This window comes from Hyperoodon ampullatus, assembly GCF_949752795.1.
Source record: "Hyperoodon ampullatus genome assembly, chromosome: 7".
NCBI classification, from domain to species: Eukaryota; Metazoa; Chordata; class Mammalia; order Artiodactyla; family Ziphiidae; genus Hyperoodon; species Hyperoodon ampullatus.
In genome coordinates, this window is record NC_136920.1 from 47534376 (window position 1) to 47556349 (window position 21974).

General features: G+C 33.8%; 1 protein-coding gene across 4 annotated transcripts in view; it reads left to right on the forward strand.

The window, feature by feature from the left end:
- Positions 1–21974, forward strand: part of PICALM (phosphatidylinositol binding clathrin assembly protein) — a gene marked incomplete at its 3' end in the record, with an annotated part of 103628 nt that overhangs the window by 60019 nt on the left and 21635 nt on the right. For 3 of the 4 annotated variants that reach the window (XM_079708181.1, XM_079708182.1, XM_079708183.1), the window contains exons 8-13: positions 1629–1670; positions 4979–5064; positions 7144–7267; positions 7540–7676; positions 9836–9939; positions 15085–15234. In XM_079708181.1, the coding sequence (XP_079564307.1) occupies positions 1629–1670; positions 4979–5064; positions 7144–7267; positions 7540–7676; positions 9836–9939; positions 15085–15234 (643 nt within the window). Of the gene's footprint in view, positions 1–1628; positions 1671–4978; positions 5065–7143; positions 7268–7539; positions 7677–9835; positions 9940–15084; positions 15235–18628; positions 18710–21974 lie in introns of all 4 variants that reach the window. The other variant, XM_079708180.1, reaches the window with a different exon arrangement.

A 21974-nucleotide genomic window follows, 5' to 3' on the forward strand; every position in this document is an offset into this window, starting at 1 on the left:
TGTCTTGCTAGGATAATTCTAGAAGATGAATAGACTATATAACTGATTAATAATATCAAAGTAGTTAATCTGAAACTAGCAAGTTGGTGATTCTAGCTCTATTACTACAGTGATGTTTTATTCTGTAGCAGATGGAATAGGAGAAAAGGATGATGAGACCTTTGAAGAAAATAGCTTTGTGGTGTTAATCAGCTATTTTATGAAGTGTACTGAAATTTATTTTGGATTTAAAGTATCTCTCAAGGAGAAATCCATGTTTTTTTCCCCGTTTCTTTAGCGTCAGTCACATACTAAAACCAGAAAAAGGTAGTGTTTATGCTATGATTCTAGTAAATTCTTTAAATAAAGTTTTAGTTTGTTGGCTTTTCCCTTTGGCTTCTTTTGTTCTTTCATGAGGCGGTCTTTGGGCTAGCAATTTCGTTATGAGACCTTAGTTCTTGGAGTAAAGACACAAATAACTGGGACTTCCCTGGTGGTGCAGTGGTTAAGAGTATGCCTGCCAATGCAGGGGACGTGGGTTTGATCCCTGGTCCGGGAAGATCCCACATGCTGCAGAGCAACTAAGCCCGTGCGCCACAACTACTGAGCCTGTGCTCTAGAGCCTGCGAGCCACAACTACTGAGCCTGCGTGCCTAGAGCCCATGCTCCGCAACAAGAGAAGCCACTGCAATGAGAAGCCCGCGCACCGCAACAAAGGGTAGCCCCCGCTGCCCGCAACTAGAGAAAGCCCACACGCAGCAACGAAGACACAGCGCAACCAAAATAAAAAAGTCAAAATGATACTTAAAAATGAAAGAAGACGCAAGTAACCTTTTCAAATGTGTTTGAAGAGGACAAATATATCAATTAGTGATTAGCTCTTAAGATCTTAGTATGAATTATTTTATCAAGTTTTCTACTGCTGTCATTCTGGGACTGGCCCTTGAGAGGTTGAGAAAATTAGAAGATGAAATATAGTCATATAGTCATGGGAGGGAAAAGAATTTTTAAATTTGGGTGTTGGAATAAATAGAAATGGTTCTTATCTTTTTTGCTAGAAATTACCTAGTACCTGAACATCATGAAAGTGTATGGGGATTGCTTTGTGAGGACAGTTATATCCTGGTTAAATATCACTTGGTATTTGTATAAAACCTGACCTGCTTGAGTGAACATAGGTTTTAAAAATTGTTATCTGTGGTGATTGCCAGGGAAAGCATACTATATGGAGAGAGAGTCATTGTCATTAGGTTTGTTCCTTAACTTCTTATGCCCCAGGGGACTTGTTCATGGTCAGCCTTGCTCATTCTTGGTGTAATGTTTTTGTCATAGAAGTGATAGATTTTTCAGATTGTGACAAGGTAGTTTATATAGGTGCTTAGAAGATGTGGAGATGGTAACTTAATAGCCTTGTTGAATTTCCAGCTCTTGCTCCCCTTCTGTTAGAACTTTTAGAGCCATCAGACAACATCTGAGTCCTTGGAAGTACTGAATGATATCTGTGGGGATTAAATATTCTTCTAATTTTAAAGAATTCTTTCTAAAATATTGCTCATAGTACTAGTCATAAATGTCATTTTCTAAATTTTACTTATAAAACACCCTATTGTAATTTTATCTATTAAATACAATGCTGCTTCTTCTTACAGCAAGTTGGAATTGACAGAGGTGATATACCAGACCTTTCACAGGTAAGTATTGTTATAATACCAATCACTGCCTGCTATATTCTGCTAGGTATGAAGGGTACAAAGATGAATAATAAGCAGCCCCCGCTGTCAAGGAGATCAGTGTAATTTTTCTTGACAGATTTTAACATTTTGATGCATTCCTGACAATTGTTCTAACATTATTACCGTATGAAATCTACTCATCTCTTACATTGGTGGAGCTAGCCACTACTCTACTATTCCTTTAGTTTATTCTCTTTAATCTCTCTTTGTTTCTCATCATTATCATTATCAAAAAAAAAAAAAAGAAAGAGCTGAACTTAGAGAATGGTATTTTAAAAACAAAATTTTCAGTGTACTGTTGGTAGAGAATTATCTTATACAGGATTTATTTTTCCTGTTTTAAACCTTCCACTTTGGCTCTTTGGCTCAGGTAAATATATTAAATGGGATAAACCTCAAAACATGATGTTGGGTTAAGAGAGCAGGCTTTGTCTAAGTTTGAGTCCTGGCTGTTCCACTAGCTGGCCCTGTGATTTGGAGAAGTTACTCTCTATGCTTCAGTTTCATCTCTAAAATGCAGATATTACAATACCCATCTCATTAGGTAGTTGGGAGGATTAAATGAGTTAATTCCTAAAAAACATTTAGAGCATTAAGTACTCAGTGTTAGCTATTATAATATTATTTTTATCATCATTATCTTTTAAAAATTTCTGGGAAGGAAACTTTAAACCTGAAGTTCTGGCCTTTTCTGGTGTTTGTTTACTGAGTATTAAGAATGAAAGTACCTGGCATAAACTATCCTTATGTATCAAGGTTCTTACTGTTTTTCTCTCTACTCATTTGTTCTGATTCATCCCTTTGATCACCAGGCTAAGAGTATGCGCTAGTTATGGATTGTATGTAAATAAAAAATTTCTGCATATGCCCACATGAGATAATTGATGTCATTAAGATTAAGCACATTACTGTAGGCTAAATGTGAGAAGAGTCATTGTTTGAACAATATGTACTATAAGCTGATTTGGCAGCTTCAGATAAGCCATTACCCCATTTGTCATGTCAGCTTCACCTATCTTTGTTTAAAAAGCATCAGCCTCAGGCCAGACTGTTATCATCGGTCTGTACTTTAATATTCACGGTATTGTGATTGGGTAGGGTTGGCTAGCCTCTGACCCTCTGTCCCTCCCTCTTCATTGATGATCTCTGAATGATTCAGAAAATTTTCAAGTGAATTAAAACAAAGCTTTTTATACTTTAGGGAAGATGGTAGTTAAACACAAAAGAGGAAATTTGAGATTATTCTTTTTTTGTTTGTTATAAATTGCTCTTTTTAGGATGTGAAGCATCACATTTCCTTCACTCTTTGTAATGTGGGTTTGACTTTTAAAGAATAGCCAGATACATTTAGAAGGGATTTGGGAAGTAGTTTATTAATTATCATAACTAGGTAGTTTAATATTTGTAAGCACAGCTTAAACCCTTCAGAAGAAAATAAAGTACAGTTTAAATGACCACAGTTTTAATTTAGGATTCTGTAGCATAGTAGTTAGTATCTAGGCTTTCAGATCAGACAAACCTTGCACACTGTGTTAGCTCTTGCTATGTATCAGATATGTGATCTGGGACAAGTTGCTTAATTTTCAGTTTCAGGTTGTTTATTTGTAAAATGGATATGTAGTAGTGTCTTTCTCGTAGAGTCAGTGATTACATACAAGGTAGCTTAGCTTGCACAGTGCCTGTGGTGTTACAGGAGCTTTTAAAATGTTAACCGCTATTGTTAACATTCCCATCATCATCTCCGACAATAGCTCTTGGGACAGTAGTTGGCCTGCTGATTCGTTGGGGGTGAGGGAGTGCACATGTATTCTCAGATCAACAAAGAAGTCAGTGTTTTCTACCATATCTTTCTTGTGCTAAAGTCTTGATGTGTAGAGAGAAAATACAGGATGAAGGAAATTGTTCAGGTCATAATTGGCAGAGAAGTTGGCTAGTATTGTCTCTTCCAACTGCTTTTGGATCCCTGTAATTGAGAAACTCTATCTGAAATCCTAAAGAATATCTGATGTAAGTGAATGCCACTGATGTATTTGCTTCACTTAAAAATAGTGAACAATTCCTTTTCAAGTCACAGAAAAGATTTCCTTTTGAAAGTAATTAACTGTTCATATTAAGTTGAGATTTGACATATAGACTGAAGGTTTAAAGCTAGTCTTTAAAAAAAATTGAGGTAAATATCTATTTGAATGAGGATTGATAACCATTAACACTTGTGTAATCAACACCCCATTCAAGATATAAATCAGTTCCATCACCCCAATCCTCCTGTCCTCCCTCCAGTCACTCCCTAATCTGCTCCACACAAGTCACTATTTTGAATTCTAGTAGAATAATTTGTATCAGATTTTGAGTTTAATATAAATGGAATCATGCAACTATTTTCATATCTGGCTTCTTTTGCTCATAATGTTTTGAGATCTGTCCATATTGTTGAATATACCATTGATTAATTCTCTTTAATTGCTGAATAGTATTCCATCCTGTGAATTTACCACAATTTTATCTATTTTCTAAATTGGAAAATTTGGAAAGTTTTGGATTATTCGCAGTTTTTTAACTATCATAAATAAAGCTGCTTGAAACATTCTTGAACAAGTCTTGTGGAGATAACGTTTGTCTCTCTCTTGAATAAATAGCTAGGAATAGAATTGGGTAATTAAGGTAGTTGTATATTTAACTTTATTTTTTGTAAAAACCCATAGCTTTTTTCAAGGTGGATGTACTCCCACCAGCATTGTATGACAGTTGCATTTGTTCTATATCTTCATCAACATTTGATATTACTAGTCTATCTAACTTTAACCATTCTAGTGGGTAAGAAGTTATATCTCACTGTGATTTCAGTTTGTGTTTCCTTGATGTTAGTCTTCAGTTTCATTTATCAATAACTATTCAGAAATAGTGTTTGGACATTTTCAGTTACTCAGTGAGTAGTTATTAAGTACCAGGACCATGCTCAACAGTATGTCTGATTTTTAGGATTGTGTTTCTATTTAAAATTTAAATAACTTAAATATAGAAAATTCTAAGATTCTCTTAATGTTTCATGTTCACATAGTCTTAGTTTTTATATCTTTATGTTTGTTAATACCCCTTACCAGGTCATGCTTATGTAATAAAAATAATAGAGTCATTCTTAGGTGGCTGAAACTGCACTGTTAATTAGATCATGAGGAATATACCTATTTATTTTTATTGCTCTCCTGTGTTAGACGATACTTGATTTATTTTGATGAAAGAAAGTCTTAATATTTGTACAATTTTAGGCCCCCAGCAGTCTTCTTGATGCTTTGGAGCAACATTTAGCTTCCTTGGAAGGAAAGAAAATCAAAGATTCTACAGCTGCAAGCAGGTACATTATTCTTCGTGGGGCAAAGAACAGTAGTGATGTTTCTGAGAAAATAGATGAGTCTAGCTGAAGTTCCAAGTTATTGAACTTCTCTCTATCTTGATTTAACCATTTGTAAGTCGGTTTAATAATAGTATCAACCTCAGAGCTGTTAAGGATTAACAGATGTAAGTTTTGGGGATAGTTCCTAATTTTCAGTAAATGTCAGCATCTGTTAATATGATGACAGTGAAAACTACGTGGTTTAGAATGGTGTTCATAATGTCAGTATTTCTCTTGAAGATGAAATGCATAGGTTCATATGGTGTATTATAATTACAAGATGCCTTTTTTACAGATTTGACTAACCCTCACAATAGCCCTGTGAAGTATGCAATAGTAATTCTGGGACTCAAACCTAGGATGTCTGACATAAGATTTCATCATCTTTCTCTAATGCCAGTTCATGGGGTTGATTGTGGACATATTTTAATCATTCTATTAGACTTTTAGCTGATTTCCAAGACCAAGACCAGCAAATTGAAAGTAATATAGATCATCGCTTATTGACCTTGTAACGTGATTTTTGTGTTGGTTAGTAACTTGAGTAATTCTCATGTTTTCTTATGAAGATTTCCTTTTAGCAGTATGAAGAAGAAATTTGTATGAATTATAATGAGAATTCTTTTTGATTGTTGTTTCAGAACTTTTTTTTTAGCAACAAAATTTAAGTAATTTGTAAAGGAAAATGTCATTACTGGATTTTAATGCTTTTTAATTGCCGATTTGTTCTTTGAATTTTCTAGTAGGTTTTTAGAAGTATAAACCAAGTTATAAGGCCCGATTATTTGAGAAAGTAATGAAAAATATAGCCAGGTAGCTCAGGTACACCGATTTACCTCATATGGTTTTTTGGTTGTTTTTTTTTTTTTTGCCGTACGCGGGCCTCTCACTGTTGTGGCCTCTCCCGTTGCGGAGCACAGGCTCAGCGGCCATGGCTCATGGGCCCAGCCGCTCCGCGGCATATGGGATCTTCCCGGACCGGGACACGAACTCGTGTCCCCTGCATCGGCAGGCGGACTCTCAACCACTGTGCCACCAGGGAAGCCCCTTCATATGTTTTTTAACATAAAATATTCTGGGTTTCTTGTATTTCTTCACAACAGTATTACTCTTCCTTTGTCTTCTGAGTTATATCTTTATATTGGCTCATTTATAAAATTTATTTTACATGAAACTTAGTTTTTCCACTTGTGTGCTTAGAGTAGAAATTAGTGGTGTTTGGTGTGTGGGAAAAGGAAAATTAATAGCAGTCACTGAGGAGTAGTTTCCTGTTAGAATTCTTTACCACACATGTTTATTTTGCCTAGAATTAACATTTGGGAATTAAATGTTGGGGTTTATGATCTGGATAAGGTTTTGATATAAGGGAAATGAGGTGGTTTGCTGTGAATCCACCAGTAAGGGATGATGTATTGTGCATATATAATATGTTTGAAAAGAAAATTCTAGCTTGGCAAAAGGGTAACAGACAGACAGGGGGTGCCAGATGGACCAGTGACTGGAATGAAACTGATCTTCCTTTGAGAGAACCTGTGGGTCCTCTGGGAATGACATCTTTGGGTGTTATTATAAGGGAAACATACCTAGACATACATTATTTATTGCTGGTACTTATGTTTTAGTATTCTGTAGTAGTACTGCCAAACCTAGGCTGTAAATTAGCAGAAGATCATTTCCTATGAGAAATTCAATACTTTTTACACATCAGGGTTTTCCTAGAAGTATGTAAGCTCTTCTCTAATTGCATTGGTTCCCTACCTTGGGGCTTGGAAGAGGCAATGTCCCTCACCTTTACTGTGAACCCTTTCCAAAGTCTAACACTTACTTTAAAAAAATAAATGAATGTATGTGTAGATCAACTAATTTCTAATAATCCTCTAGGTCAGTGGGTAGAATATTTCATCTGAAGTATGGGTTTTGACTCCATAAGTTTATTTCATAATTATGGTGCTTATCCATGGCTAGCTTGCTAGACCATTTCATAACCAGTGAAATAAATGTTCGGCAAAAAACCAAATTACCTTTGTCTGATTATCCTAGGGCGACAACACTTTCCAATGCAGTCTCTTCCCTGGCAAGCACTGGCCTGTCTCTTACCAAAGTGGATGAAAGGGAAAAGCAGGCAGCATTAGAGGAAGAACAGGCTCGTTTGAAAGCTTTAAAGGTAGGTGTGTGCATTCTCTTTATTTGGAAAACCAAGTATAGGAGTTGATAAAGTAATTGGGACTTCTGTACAGACTAACAGTATTTAATAAATATTTGTACAAATGGGGTGAAATTCAGTAGTCTAATTTTTCATCCTGACATTGAATGACTAGCAAAACAGAGAATACCTTTCTGCTATCAAAACAAAATTAGAAAATGCCTTTTTTTTTCAGAGGCCATACAAACACATCTGGTTTCTGGATTCCTTATGGTAGTTCCCTTTCTCAACAGGAACAGCGCCTAAAAGAACTTGCAAAGAAACCTCATACCTCTTTAACAACTGCAGCCTCTCCTGTGTCCACCTCAGCAGGGGGTATAGTGACTGCACCAGCCATTGACATATTTTCTACCCCTAGTTCTTCTAACAGGTAGGTGGAGTGGTTAATGATTACCTTTGAATACTTAGGCTTAAAGACTTCTAACAGAAATTTTGCAGAGTTTTTCAGGTTTAGTTTGATACATGATTTTGTAATCATAAATTCACACAAAGGAGGTAGTGATAAATGGTGGTAGTGGTATAATAGCTAAATATAAAGTGATAGACTTTATATTTCAAATATTTAAGAAATGGGATATGGCTAAATGATAGACTTATACCAATTGGAAAGGTGGTGGTATACCAATTGGAAAGCTGGTGGGTTATCTGGGCAAACGTTTCATTGTAAAAAAAAATTAACTATAGTTAAACGCATTTGTGAAGTGTCTAATGGTTCAAGACCCTGTGTATAACATGTTAAATGTTTTTCATTTCTAGTCCCTGGTGTTAAACTCAGTAATTTGGAACACAATAAGAGTTTAGTTGCCAGATTTCTATGGTATTGAAGCCTACCAGCCCAACTTCAAGCTACTTAACAATAGGAATATTATATTTCCAGGCAAATTAGAATAACTGGATTTTTCTAAATTCCTCCTATGTTTTACCTCAGAGTGGTTTAGAGAAGTTTGAAGTTCAGATTCTGGTTTGAATCCTGGTTCATTTATTTCTTAATCTTTTCTTTTCTTTTCTTTCTTTTTTTTTTTAAACCTGTTTCCAAGCAAGATAATGTATGGTATAGGTCAGTGGTTCTCAGTCTTTACCTAACGTTAGAATCACCTGGACGGTTTATTAAACCATAGATTTCTGAGCCCCACCTGCAGGGTAAGGCCCAAGAATTTTCATTTCTGCCAGGGTCACAGGATCACTAGTATAGGGTTTAACACAGTGCTTAGTGCATGGTAAATGCTACATAGAGAGTGATGGGGTGTTTTGTTTGCTTGTTTTTCTTTGATTTTGTTGTTGTTGCTGTTTATTTTATTAACTCACCCTTAAACGGTCTTCCCTTCCACCTACCGACTCCCGTCACAGCTCAGTGTAACTTTTACTAACTCAGCTGCTACCTGCTCCCTGAAGTCTTAGTAGATGTTGAATTTAGCTATGTGTTTCTCTTTCAGCTTTATCTTTTTGTTTTGATTTTTGTATAATACCTTCCTTAGTCTCCAATAACATTGAACCATTAAGTGTCAAGTTTTTCACTTAGGGACCTTAAAAAGAAGTCTGTCTTAGTGGGGTGGGGGGATGGGGGTAAATGGAAAAGAATGTTGACGGTTTGAGGATGAAACAAATTATTAGATAAAGAACTAATCTTTTTACTTCACTTAATACCCTCAACATTTTCACCTTTTTAATAGTAATTGAGGACAACCGACAGCCTATTACAGAATGCTTATTGCATATTCTGTACTTTTCCCCAAAGCACTAAATGCTTTTGTATTTTGATTTATATACTTATAAAACTATGTTTTACATCTGAAAGATATGTCTTCAAAACTTTTGTTTTTGAGTAAGTGTAAGTTAAAAATAATCTATGCTGAGATACACATAATGCCTCAATTCATGGAAACTGGGATCTTTTTTTGTGTTGTTCCTTAATCACGTAACACGAAATATATTACGTAAGTAGTACTCCCCTAGAGTTGCGTAATGGGATGGCTTTGTTATAAATTTATATCATATATGCATGTATAATTTTTTCCATGTATTGTTGATATATTTGATATTTGAAGCAATAAAGGTAAGGTTAACAGGTATTTTACTTTGTAGGGGTATTGGTGTTGCAAATGTAATTGAAGTTTTTTGAAGATTAAGAGTAAGAAAACAAATTTCTTTTAAAAAAAATTAATTGCCATGACGTTTCATATTTTAAAATTATGTTGTTTAGGTTCTAGGTTCTTTTCAATAAAGAAATTAGTTTTTTCCTGGGGAAGTCATTGATTCTTTCCAGAAGGGCTATTATTATTTGAATCCTATGTAAACTTAAGATATGGTACTTGAATAATTTTCCAGGCCTCCTTAGAAATATGCTGTTACATGAGGGGTATGCAGCTGTTAGCTTGCTGCACCTGTTCTTCCTTTGGAGATTTATATTATTGGGGCTTTTTTTTTCACTTTTCTTTTTAATGTTTTTATTTACTGGGGTGGATGAGGGGAGTGGCTAATGTAGCAAAGTTTATCTAATAAATAAAGCATCTTTTCAAAATATCTTCCTAGCACATCAAAGCTACCAAATGATCTGCTGGATTTGCAACAGCCAACTTTTCACCCATCTGTACTTCCTATGTCAGCTGCTTCTCAGGTAGCAAGTACATGGGGAGGTAAGCATTAATGAACCTACTTTGTTGTATAGGCATCTCCCTTCCCCATTCTGTGGGGTTTACTTGCCTTACACTTGATACATGAGTACTTGAAAAATATTAATATGACAGTGAAGTTGTTTTGCCCCTTGAAGACATTTCCTTTCATTTATAAATGCAGTTTTGGAATGTATGTTCAATTAAATTATGAAATGAAGTTTAATGAAGATGAAAAAGGACCAAATATATGTTTAATTGTGAAATCATTCTTTCAGTGTTGAATTTCTGTTCTATTACCCAAAAACATGTAATGGTTATCTTACCTTTGGTATAGAAAAAAATTTACTTGCAGAGGGGAAAACTCATCTAATAAAGTTCTAATAAAATTCGGATGGTGTTATCAGGCAGTGCACTATCTTCTCTGCAGGAATGTCATGACAGACTTTATGCTACTTGTATCTAAAATGTTGATTTAATTCAGACCTGTAAGATTTTGGTATTCAAAGAATTTTTCCCCTAGTGCCAACAGGAAAGTTTGCTGACCTTGAGTAGTTCTTTGATCTTAAGGTGACCATATAATGATCATGACCTGGCATCTTTGAAGGAATGAGCCTAGTCCATGTCAGTTTTTAAGCAGTTTTGCTTAGACATTTAGTATGTTTTCAAATCATTTCCTTTGTTTGGTTTTGGTACTTCTGTTTGTTTTTATGTAAGTATCAATATTATTTTATAAACACTGAAAAATTATTTGGGAGGGAAAGATAGTCTGAGGAAGGACACTGTCTAGAGAACCGTTAGAGAACGGCAAGCTACCTTAAAATTTATGTTGGCTCACATGTAAAATCTGAATTGACTGGCTTACTTCTCATAGCGGGATTCATTGTTCTAATGAGTTTTTATGGTGTATTAGACTTTTTCATCTTTGTTTTAATGATTTGAGTTAATAACTTTTGGGGGGTTTTTTAATAGTTATTTCTTAAGACTATATTTTATATAATAGAATGTAAACTATTTGAAGGGAAGAACTCTAAAATATTTTGTTGAGTGATATATCCCTGATGCCTAGAACACTTATTGATATATAACATGTACTTTGTAAATATTTGTTGAATGATTAGACATTTTCTTTTTTGGGGGGCAGGTTATTTCTGGTTCAAGACAGGGCAGGGAACAGGAATAGTGAAACACTAAAATACTAGATTTTTAGACTAATTTTGTGAGCCATAACTTGATTTTTAAAACTAATTGATTTTGAAAGCTAGTTTAATTTAGCTAAATCTTAAGATCTGGGAGTAATTTCTAAAAGTGATAAGCTAGTTTAAAGTCAGTAAATATTTTAGAATTATTTATCTGAATGATCTGTAGACAGCAAATTAAGGTTAAGAAAGCAGTTTCTTAATATCCTAATGGTCATTACAATTTTAGGATTTTTAATCTACCAAAATTTACATGCTTATTTACTACTTATTGTGAATTGCTTTAGGAAACATTAGTAGGATTAACATGACCGTTTAAGCAGTTTTAGCTTGCTCACCTTTTAAAAAGACAAACCAGCTTTTCTAAAACTAAGGCTGAAAAGTTATATTTTTAGATAGATGAAAAATTTTACAGAAGGTTTAATGAGAACTAATATAACATTTCAATGAAACTGAGCTGTGAAATTGTTTTGTCTGGATACTATGTACAATTAATTCTAACAATGACAAATTAAAGTTTCTGCTTGGAATTATTGAGCTCGTATATGAAGGCAGATAGACTGTTACTGTGGGAGAATAATTTTAAGTAATTTCAGCCTATAAAAATTGTTTTATATTCTGTTAGAAGAAATATTCCATGGCAATTTGTGTGTGAATACAGTGTGGGAGTACATTTAATCATGATTTCCTTTTCTATTTTAGGTTATTTTGGTTTATGTACTATTTTCATCAAAATTTCTCCCATATTTTAACATTAAGCTTGCTGTGTCCAAGTGACACTGTTAAACTGTTTAGAAAAAAAAAAGTATTATCAAGTATAGTTGAGAGCAGAGGCAGTAGCAACTGACTACTGTTTTTCCAAAAGCTTACAATTATATATGAGGAAAGGACAGTGATCTTATATAAACCCCTCAATTTAAGAAGAATGAAATCTTGTCTTATATTTCATATAAAGATATTTGGTTTCTGAGTTGGTGATAATTTCAGAGTTTTGACTTCTGCATAATTGGATAGTGGAAGAGTATTTTAAGCCAAGAACTTTGAATACTTCCTAATTTCGTCATTGTATTGTTCATACCCATGACATTCAGATTAAGACTTTTTACTTTATTTTTAAAATTAAAGTTACTAAGATAAATAAATAAATCTTTTATATAAAAAGCTTTGATCATAACAGTAAATTCTAAAAGGCATTTTTTTTGACGTTAACCATTTACCTGAACATTTGAAATATGTAGCATTTTACATCATGCTTTTTTATAGTATGTGACAAAACAAAGGTATGCTTTTTTTTAAATAATTCTAAAATCTTATTCTATGCTTTCCTTGCTCTCATTTGCTAAAAATGGGTGTTAACAACAGATTTGGTATTTAATTTAGTTCTTATCATAAGCACCACAGAAACAATGTGTATTCCCAATCACAGCTAGGTTAGTGATACAGAGTTAAGAGGAGGTAAAGTTCGTATGTTTAATGTGAGAGGCATTTTAAGGTTCCACCTAAAAGTGAACATTGAAGAGAGAGAACACAAGCTCTCCTGTTTCTCTCATTGCATTATTAGTGAGCCTTTGATTTTTCAAGAAATGGTCTGGCATCTAAACAAGCACTTGGTGTTGAATACTAATATCTTGAGATATCAGTTTTCATCACCTTGAAAACTTTTGAGTTACAGCAAATCTAAAAATATACAGTATTACCAGGTTAAGTATGCTGTTGTATATTTTAAGCAAGATTTCAGAATTTAATTCAGGCAAAAAAGAATGACCCTTTCTGAAGTTGAATTTGTTTTAGCCTCAGCTGGCATGAGACACACAACACTGTGAAAACACTCAATTTTCTGTGAATGAATGTAGATATCAAATATTTACCTCAAGACTGTAATATGACTGGTACTATTTTTGTTTTAATTTTTTGGATTATTTTTCTATGACTCTAATGTAACATAAAATTAAACTTTCAAGTGAATAATGATAAAAATAATGGAAAAAGTATTTATTAAAAGTATAAGGAATTTTAGAGTTGCCAGTCTGATAAGTACAGTTTAAGTTGGAATAGCTATAACATTATTACTATATTTTTTTATCTTTAATGAATTTGAATTAATCATTTATGGTATAGTAGACTAACATCATTTAGATTTAAAAATCATCATCTAATCTAAATGATGTTAATCTGCTATCCATAGTAGTAGTGTTTTGTCAAGGTAGATTAAGAGCTGTTTTTTCTTATTGTCTGACTGATCTAAATATACAGATTCACTTAATGCATTTCTGCATATTCTTCTTTAGGATGTTTCATATAATAGGAAATGATTGATATTAAGTGCTTAGGTAAAAAGTGTCAATCAATAGAATAGCAGATAACTAGTAACTTTTTCCAAACATGTCTTTTCTCATGAACCTAATAGATCTGTTGTAGAAATGTGTGTACTCTTTTTGAATGACTTCTCTCATGACTTCTTTTGCATGGAAAACCAGAGAGAAGTTTTGTTACTTGTCCAACAAAGTATGATGTACTTTAAAAACTCCATGCCTCTATCAAATATTTAAAAGTAGTACTTTCAACCAAAACAGTCAACTCTAAACTTAACGCAACTCTTTCTTATACAAGAAGGAGTTAGAGCGGTCATCATTACATTTTTATTTTAGTACAAAAAAATGAATCTTGTTTTTGACTATTTTCTGTTTTTTATTTCTGAATTATTTTTTCTGTTTCTTTTCCCCCATTGTTCCATTTATTGAGAAGTGGAGGGGTGGGAAAGATGTTTAACATGATCATTTGAGTTAGAATGTACCTCAGTGAGTTTTGATGTTTGTAGGACTTCATACAATGACCTCAATATTATCTTGATATTTTTCTTTTTAAAGTTGCAGTTGCAGGATTTGTGGAACACTAGCTTTGAATTTATTGACTTTAAGGATAAAGTGTGCCTATATTGTTTTGCAGAAGCTGATCCTCAGGCCATTGCTTCCTTATTGTTTTATCATACAGTCTTAGAGTAAAATACAGTGCTTAATACTGTATTCTTAAGTAAGGACCACAAACTAGACTAGAAGAGGCAAGAACAGGCACTGGTTGGAAGTACAGGAGTATCTTTTCATTTTTAATTGTGTTATAAGAGAAAAAATTATGACACTATATTTTCGCTGCTCTTTATTTTTTCTTCTCCCCATTTACTTAAAGTATGATGAATGGCTTTCAATCATTACAGTGACAGTTATCTTGAATGAGGTATAGGTATAGTAAATACGTGATTCTAAATTTGATAATAAAGTACATATTTGGTACCATTCTAGTAGGGAACAATACTTTTGTTATTCCTTCCAAATCATTTAGGCTTTAAAACTCATAGCTAGGCCTTCAAAGCTAATCCCAGTCTACTGGGATGGCCAGTCTTTTGTCTCTGTTCTTAATTTTTCTAAAATTCCTTTCCCATCATTAGACCTTTTCTTCGTCTTTATTATTTTGTTTCCTACATCTGAACCTATACAAGAGTTTATATTCACATGTTAGAAACCCCTAATTCCCTTTGGTTTTTGAAATACTGCTTATTCCACATTTGAATTAATTATTTATATCAATTATGTGAGTAAACATAGCTATGCCACCAGAACTGATACACTCCCACCTTGGGTGGGAACACGGTTCAGGGTAGATGGCTCTTTTATAGAAACATTTTTGTTCTTACATATCTTCTTTTTTAACTACATGACTGTTGGCTTTCTGATGTAAAGCAGATCTAGCCTTCGTATGCTACTGTTGTTATGGACACATAAGTATTTTTTTCTGAGGGTTCATTTTGAAATATGTTAAATGCATTTCTTCTATCTTGGTGATTAGATTTGATCATTTGCATTTAGATTAATAATAATATAGCTACTACTTTTCACTTTGCATCTTTTGACTGATTACAATACTAATTAATTTACTTCCTTTCTTCATTTTGCTATAATGCACTTGGACTGCACAGATCCTTTCTCTGCTACTGTAGATGCTGTTGATGATGCCATTCCAAGCTTAAATCCTTTCCTCACAAAAAGTAGTGGTGATGTTCACCCTCCCATTTCTTCAGATGTATCCACTTTTACTACTAGGACACCTACTCATGAAATGTTTGTTGGTAAAGTACCATTTAACCTTTCTTTCCAATTAATGTTTATACTGCCTAAGTATTTTTTTAACGTATCCATTATTTTTAAAGCACTGCAATAATTACTTTGTATTTTAATAACAAATTTTAAAGTAAACTAAACAGCAATAGTGTAGTGAGATTTTTTACGCCAATATCCCTAATTTTATTTAATGCAAGTTTTTAGGAAAGAAAATTTCCTTTGAAATTGGACTTTGTTTTGTTCTCTATCATACTGTAGCCTCACATGCTACATCCTGTTTATTAGTTCAGAGAGATAGTTATTAGGAGAGTTGATTGAAGGAGTAACATCTCTTAAACTTAGTTAGGTGTTTATACGTGCTTATATTTTTCCCTCTCTGCTTGAGAAAGAGGGTGATTGTCACTCTTAGTAGCTTTCTGAATCTTTCTTTTTTTTTTTCCCTTTTTAATTTCAAATAATGGTACAACTTTATATTGTCTAAAACCCACTATACCCTCTGTCCAATCTTAAGGGTCTCATTTCATTGTTAGCCTGGGGTGAAAAGTAGAAAATGAAAAGCAACTTGACTGAATAGCCTTAATTGTGGTATAAAAATCTGTAAAAAGGCAAAATTTCATACCAAAGTTGTACAAGGAAGAATAAGTTTTTAAGTACATACTAAACTGAAATAAATGTTTTTGAATCCTGCTAAAAAGATGCTAAACCCCCTTAAAAGATGATGAAAACTGCTTTTATTCAATTCAAAGAAACAGCGTAAGGTGACACATTTAAATCTTTGATTAAAGCAGCATGCAGAAAGTCATCTGTGTACCCTAGGTAGATCATGTGGCCATATTCTGTTCGATATATCTGAGAGAGGGGAGGATGGAAGGTGACTAGAAAGCAGTAGTTGGAGATCTGAGAAAGTTTCAAGGCAGGTGCTCCAGTTATACAACTAGTCTAATAGTTCTAAAATGTAATATTTGGTTGCAATAATTCCTTTATTATATTGTAATACATTTAAAAATTATATAAAAAGTAATTGAAACTAAATTATACATTTTGTTGCTCTAGAAATTTGTCAAATGGAGTGCCTTTTTGCTTGGTAATAAGGGGTAACTAGAGTTATCTTTGGAGTGTTCTGTTGGGGTGGTGGTTTTTTAGGTTTATCTTTTCTTCATATTTACTGAATATGAGTAGTCTGTATATTATAAATATGGCTGTTTGTATCTTTTTAAGTCAGTTGCCTTAATTTGGGGATATGAAACAGATACATCTTTGCTTTGGGACTATATATTTAGATCTTTTAGGTCAGAGCAGTGCATGGGCTTCAGGATGTCATATCTGTATCCCCTGAAGGGGGACAGAATGGAGGGCAGTAACCTTAAGTGCTGAAGGTTGTAGCTATTTCACACATAAACAGAAACAGAGTAAAAAAATATAAAAGTCATGTGAGAGAGTTAATTATTATTTTGACTTTTCAAGGAAAGCCTATAATAAGAGGAATATACTAGAAATGTCATATTCCTAATGTTTTTTAAGCTTAAGGCCTATAATTTGGGGCAAGAGGAAGACCAGAAATCAAAGCAGATTAGTAAAGTTGATGGCTATATACTCCAAGGTCAGTCGGTCCATTTGAAAATTAAAATCATAGAATTGGTGACTTAGAGTTTGCAAAAACCTGCAGAGAATGTTTGGTCCAGCTCTCAACTCTCACAGTGATAAAAGAACAACATTTTATGGATGCATCACCTGAGCCCTAGAAAAGTTAATCAAGATAACCCAGCTAGTGGGAGCAAAGCCTAAAGCAGGAGACAGCAGCTTTGCTCTGCAGTGCTCTTTCCCTTATGGAAGTGCAGACTTTCATTTAAACCCTATCTTCCTCTTTCTGAGGGCAAATAATACAAATGAAAGTATGAAGTATACTTAAAAAAAAAATCACATCTGCCAAGTTTTGTCATTAGAGAAAAAAAAACTTGTTAAATACTTTTCTTTTTTTAATGAAAATGAGTGCAGAAGGGGAAATTAAAAACCACTGATGTCAAACCATTAGGCGTTAGTCTAGAATAGGGGTCAGCAAACTTTTCCTTAAAAGGTCAGATTGTAAATATTTTTGGCTTGTGAGTCACACGATCTCTTTCTCAGCTGCTCACCTTTGACATTATAGCATGAAAGCAGCCGTAGACAAGACATAAACACATGAGCTTGGCTGTGTTCCAGTAAAACTTTATTTACAAAGACAAGCAGCTGTAGTTTGTTGATGCCTGTCCTAGAAGAGGCTTTTTATAAGTCTTTCAATGCAAGTTGAAAGTTCCTGAGAAGTAGAGTTGTGTAATAAAAATTCCAATACTTTCTTACTCAGAGTAGTAAGAGCATGAGAGGACCACCCAAGGTGTGCCATTCCTGGCACTGTATCGTCTAATTAGCCACTAGCCACATGTCATCATTTAAAGGTTAAAATTAAATGTTAAATAAAATAAAAATTTTACTTCCTCACTTGTACTAGCCACATTTCCATTCTTCAGTGGCACATGTGCCTAGTGGCTACCATAATGTACCATATGCACATATATGCATATTGTGTGGATTTATAAAACATTTCTGTTATTAGAAAGCTCTGTTGGATAGTGCTCTAGAACAGTGGTCAGGAAACTTTTGGTGTAAGGAACCAGATAGTAAATGCTTTAGGCTTTTATAGGATGCATAAAATCTTTGAGTCGTCATCTTTTCTTTTTTCTTTCTTTTTTTTTTTTTTAAAAACAACCCTTTCAAAAGGTAAAAACCATTTTAGCTCACATGGGCATATAAAAATAGGCCCCAGGCTGTAGTTTGCCAACCCCTGCTCTATAGGATTAAGAACGACCAAGAACAATCAGAGTTAGGTATGTAGATACCTTCCAACCCTTCCAGGGGAGAACCTTGATTGGATGATATGGTTCTCAGTGTACTTGGTAGCTTGTCCTCATTAAAGCTATAAAAATACTGAAATTTGTAAGTCAAGGGGAGTGGGTTGTGGTCCCAGCTATACCATGTTTGTGACCTTGTCTAGGCCTGCTTCCTCATCTGCAAAAGAAGACATGTTGGTATTGACTAAAAAGCCAACTGGTTCATATTTCTTTATCTAAAGAAATGCAGTATTGGTTATTTTTAAAAATTTGTTGTGAATATTATTTATATATATTTTTTAAATATAGTACTTATAATGGAGGTTTAAGTGCTTTTTTTTTTTTTAGTAAGTTGTAATTTGAAGAACACCAATGGCTTGGACTCCTCTGTTTTTTCTTTTGTTTTGTTTGTTATTATTTGTTTCTGTTTGTTTTTAATTACTCCATTCCACTCTTAACTGTTCCTCCTCACTTTCTCACTTTTCTCTTTTTTCTTTTTTTCCTGTCCTTTCTTTTCCCCCCTTATATGCCTTGTCAGATTCTTTTTGTGGTACTCAAGCTTATCGTAATACTACCCTTATGTACCATGAGCCTTCTACTGTAGCTGGTTTATTTGGAGGTAGGTAACAATAATCTCTAAAATTTATCAGTTCATTTATGCAAGAGGGGTTTCTTTTTGTTGCTTTCCTTAAAATGAGTTGGTAAGAAAAAAATACTTGGTTTTGAAGAACAGGTAGTTTTTTGCTTAATTTTGTTTTCCTTGATTAAACACGATTGTTTTATGAATGGATGCCTGTCATCTTCCTGCTTTTATTCATTCTCAAAACTTTCAAATTTTCAGAAGAGTTTATAACATTTTAATATTACAAGCTTATGGAATTTAAAGCTCTGTGTATAGATCTTAGTGATAGAATGGCAGATAATTTTGATTTGAACAGTTGTGCCACAGGTGAAGGGAGATTATACGGGAAAGAAGCATGCTTTTCCAGTGCTATGCAAAGGCCATAGAAATGGGAAGTAGTTTCCAGGAAGGTGTAACCAATTTGATCTGTATCTTTCCAAATGTATTCTGTCTAGGCCAGTGCAGTAGCAATAAGACCTCAAAATCCAGCTGAATTTTTTTGTGTATAGGAGTTGTTACCTTAGTTAAGTTGGCATTAAAAAGTAGGTTTGACACAACTGAAGAACTGAGGTTCTTGACTGGCAGTAAGAATTAGACGTGGTTAAAAGTGTTTAAAAATGGAATTGTTGAGGGCATTTAACGGAAAGAAAATGTTTGGAATACGGTGAACTTGGGTGTGAATTCCAGTTACACTCCTTTACCTGTGTGACTTTAAGCAAGTATTTAACCTTTCTAAGACTATGAAAATTGGGATAATAATGTCTTGCAGGATTGTTAATGAGGTGTACATATATGCCTGTATAACATCTAGCACAATGCCTGACACAGAATTATCATTAAAACTACTTGTATTGAGAACTATCCTGTGGGGACTTCCCAGGTGGTCCAGTGGTTAAGACTGCACGCTTCCACTGCAGGGGCAAGGGTTCAGGCCCTGATCGGGGAACTAAAATCCCACATGCCGCAGGGCAAGGCCAAAAAAAAAAGCAATTATCTTGTGTATGCAGATCATTTCATACTTGGAGTGTACTTCTTACCTAAATTATTTAATCATCAGATATAATCTTGAAAACTCATTGTTTTTGTATTGCTTATAGATTTTTAAATTGCCAAGGGCTATTTAATTTTTAGCCCAGTATTTGCTATTTCAAAGCTCAAGAAGTTCATAAAACTTGAAGAGTCCTGATAAGTAGATATAATTATTATAACTATAATAATAAAAACTAATTTTCCTACCTACTAATTTATATAAGATGAAATACTCAGGATAAACCACAAACCGTTAATAGATTCTGGAATCAAAGAAATTGGGGTTTAAGTCTTGATTCTGCCACTTACTAATTATTTTACCTTGGATAAGTTGTTTAATCTCTTAGTTTCCTCATCTGTAAAATGAGGATAATAATAACTGTCTCATAGTGTTATTGTGTGGTTTAAATAATAACCTATCTATAAAGCCCTTGCATAATGTTTAATAAATAGTAGCAGTAATTTTCTCAAAAAAGAATGAGGCCTATTTATTACAGAACTACCACCAAAATCTATTAAACAACCCAGCTAATTTTTCTCAAAGGTGTTTGGATTGCCTTTCTATCCCAAAAGTTTTTCATCTTGTGCCTTTCAGTCACCTTACTATTGCCCTCTCAAGGTTTGCCCTGTAGTACAGTGGTTTCTCAATGTTAATCTGTGAACTGGAGCTGTTCAGTGACAGAGTTTTCATTGGGCTTTGTGAAATGAAAGAGTTAGGCAGTTCAATGTAGTGATTTTAACTTTGATAGCCTATTCATCTTTTTTTGGGGGGGTCCCTAAATCTGCTCTTTTGAAATGGTGGTATTAGTTCTGTAACTTTGCTTTAAGTAACTTTTAAAAATTAAAGGTTGACAATCTAATCAGCTATTATAATTTACTAAGAATTTCTCTTTTAGTTTATTCTTCTGCTATGTAAAAGCTTTTAAAATTTGAGGTACTAGCTCTGGATTACTTTATATCTTTTCAAATCTTTTATACTTTTAGGCGGTAATATAATTTCACAGATTGGTGCCCCTAGGGACCTCAGGAGATGGCTCCTCTCTTTACAGAAAGTAATGAAGTTGTTTTTGTGTTATTATAAAGGATAGGCTCATCTCTGATATCATCAAATTCTAGAAAGGATTTGGGACAAGATAGCAAGGGAAAAGAGAAATTGGTATGCCGTCCTACTTTATAAATTATTGTTCCCTGTGTTTTCTAAAGTTGAATGATATCATAGCTCAGATATTATTTCCAGGATGATTTAAAGAATGCTATGTGTGGTGGTTTAGCATGGGCATATAATTAAGCATGATAGATTTTTGTCTTTCTTGAGTAGATACATCTGTTTTTTTTTAAGGAGTTATGAGAAGAACCATCAAGCCCATGGTATATTTCTTAAGCAGTTCGTACACTTCAAAGAGCTGTTAAATAAGTATATCTATAGAATTCTAGGAGCCTTTTGATGAATGGTCAGATTTATTTACTAAATTACTTTATGTTTTGATAGTGCTTGTATTCTCATTGTATGACCAGTGTCTTTGAGTTAAGAGTATTTTAAGGGTTAAATAATTATGGAATAAGATCAAACTTGTACATTTAAAAAATTTTGTGCCCTACGGAATATTCATACTATGATGTAAAATGCTACTTTTAAAGTAGTATCATTGATGTATACCAGCTTGTGTGGGTCATTGTTAATAATAAGTCATTGCTTTCTGGCTTCTCTGGCTTTGAGGACCTTCTTGAACTTCTCACCAAATCTTGTCCTACCTTTTGTTTTTCTTTAAGATTAGTCCTTTTAGTACAGCGTTATTGTACTTCTTTATATCCTGGTGGTATACATTAAGAGTTCAAAGTGAGATTCTTACAGACTGAAAGTCCTTTAGCAGAAAGTTGGGACAGGAGGAGAGAGAGAGTCTATGTTTAGGGCTCAAAAGTTTAACTTCTCTTTAATGATACAGTTGTTAATCTTCTAATACCAGACTTTTTTTTAATTTTTAACATTCTGACTTTATAGAATTTAGAAATGGAAGAGAATTCAGGAGCCATTTATTACAGCCTTCCACAAAGCAAAAGAATTCCTTCTTTGTGATCCTTGCTAGGCTGTTCTCTACTTGGATATATACTCAGTGATTGAAAGCTCCCCAAGTCATGTGACAGCCCTAATGGTTTTAGATGATTTTAATTCTTCTTGTCAGCCTCTGGAAATTCAGAGCCTCACCTCACAAAATACAACCTCACACAACTGAAA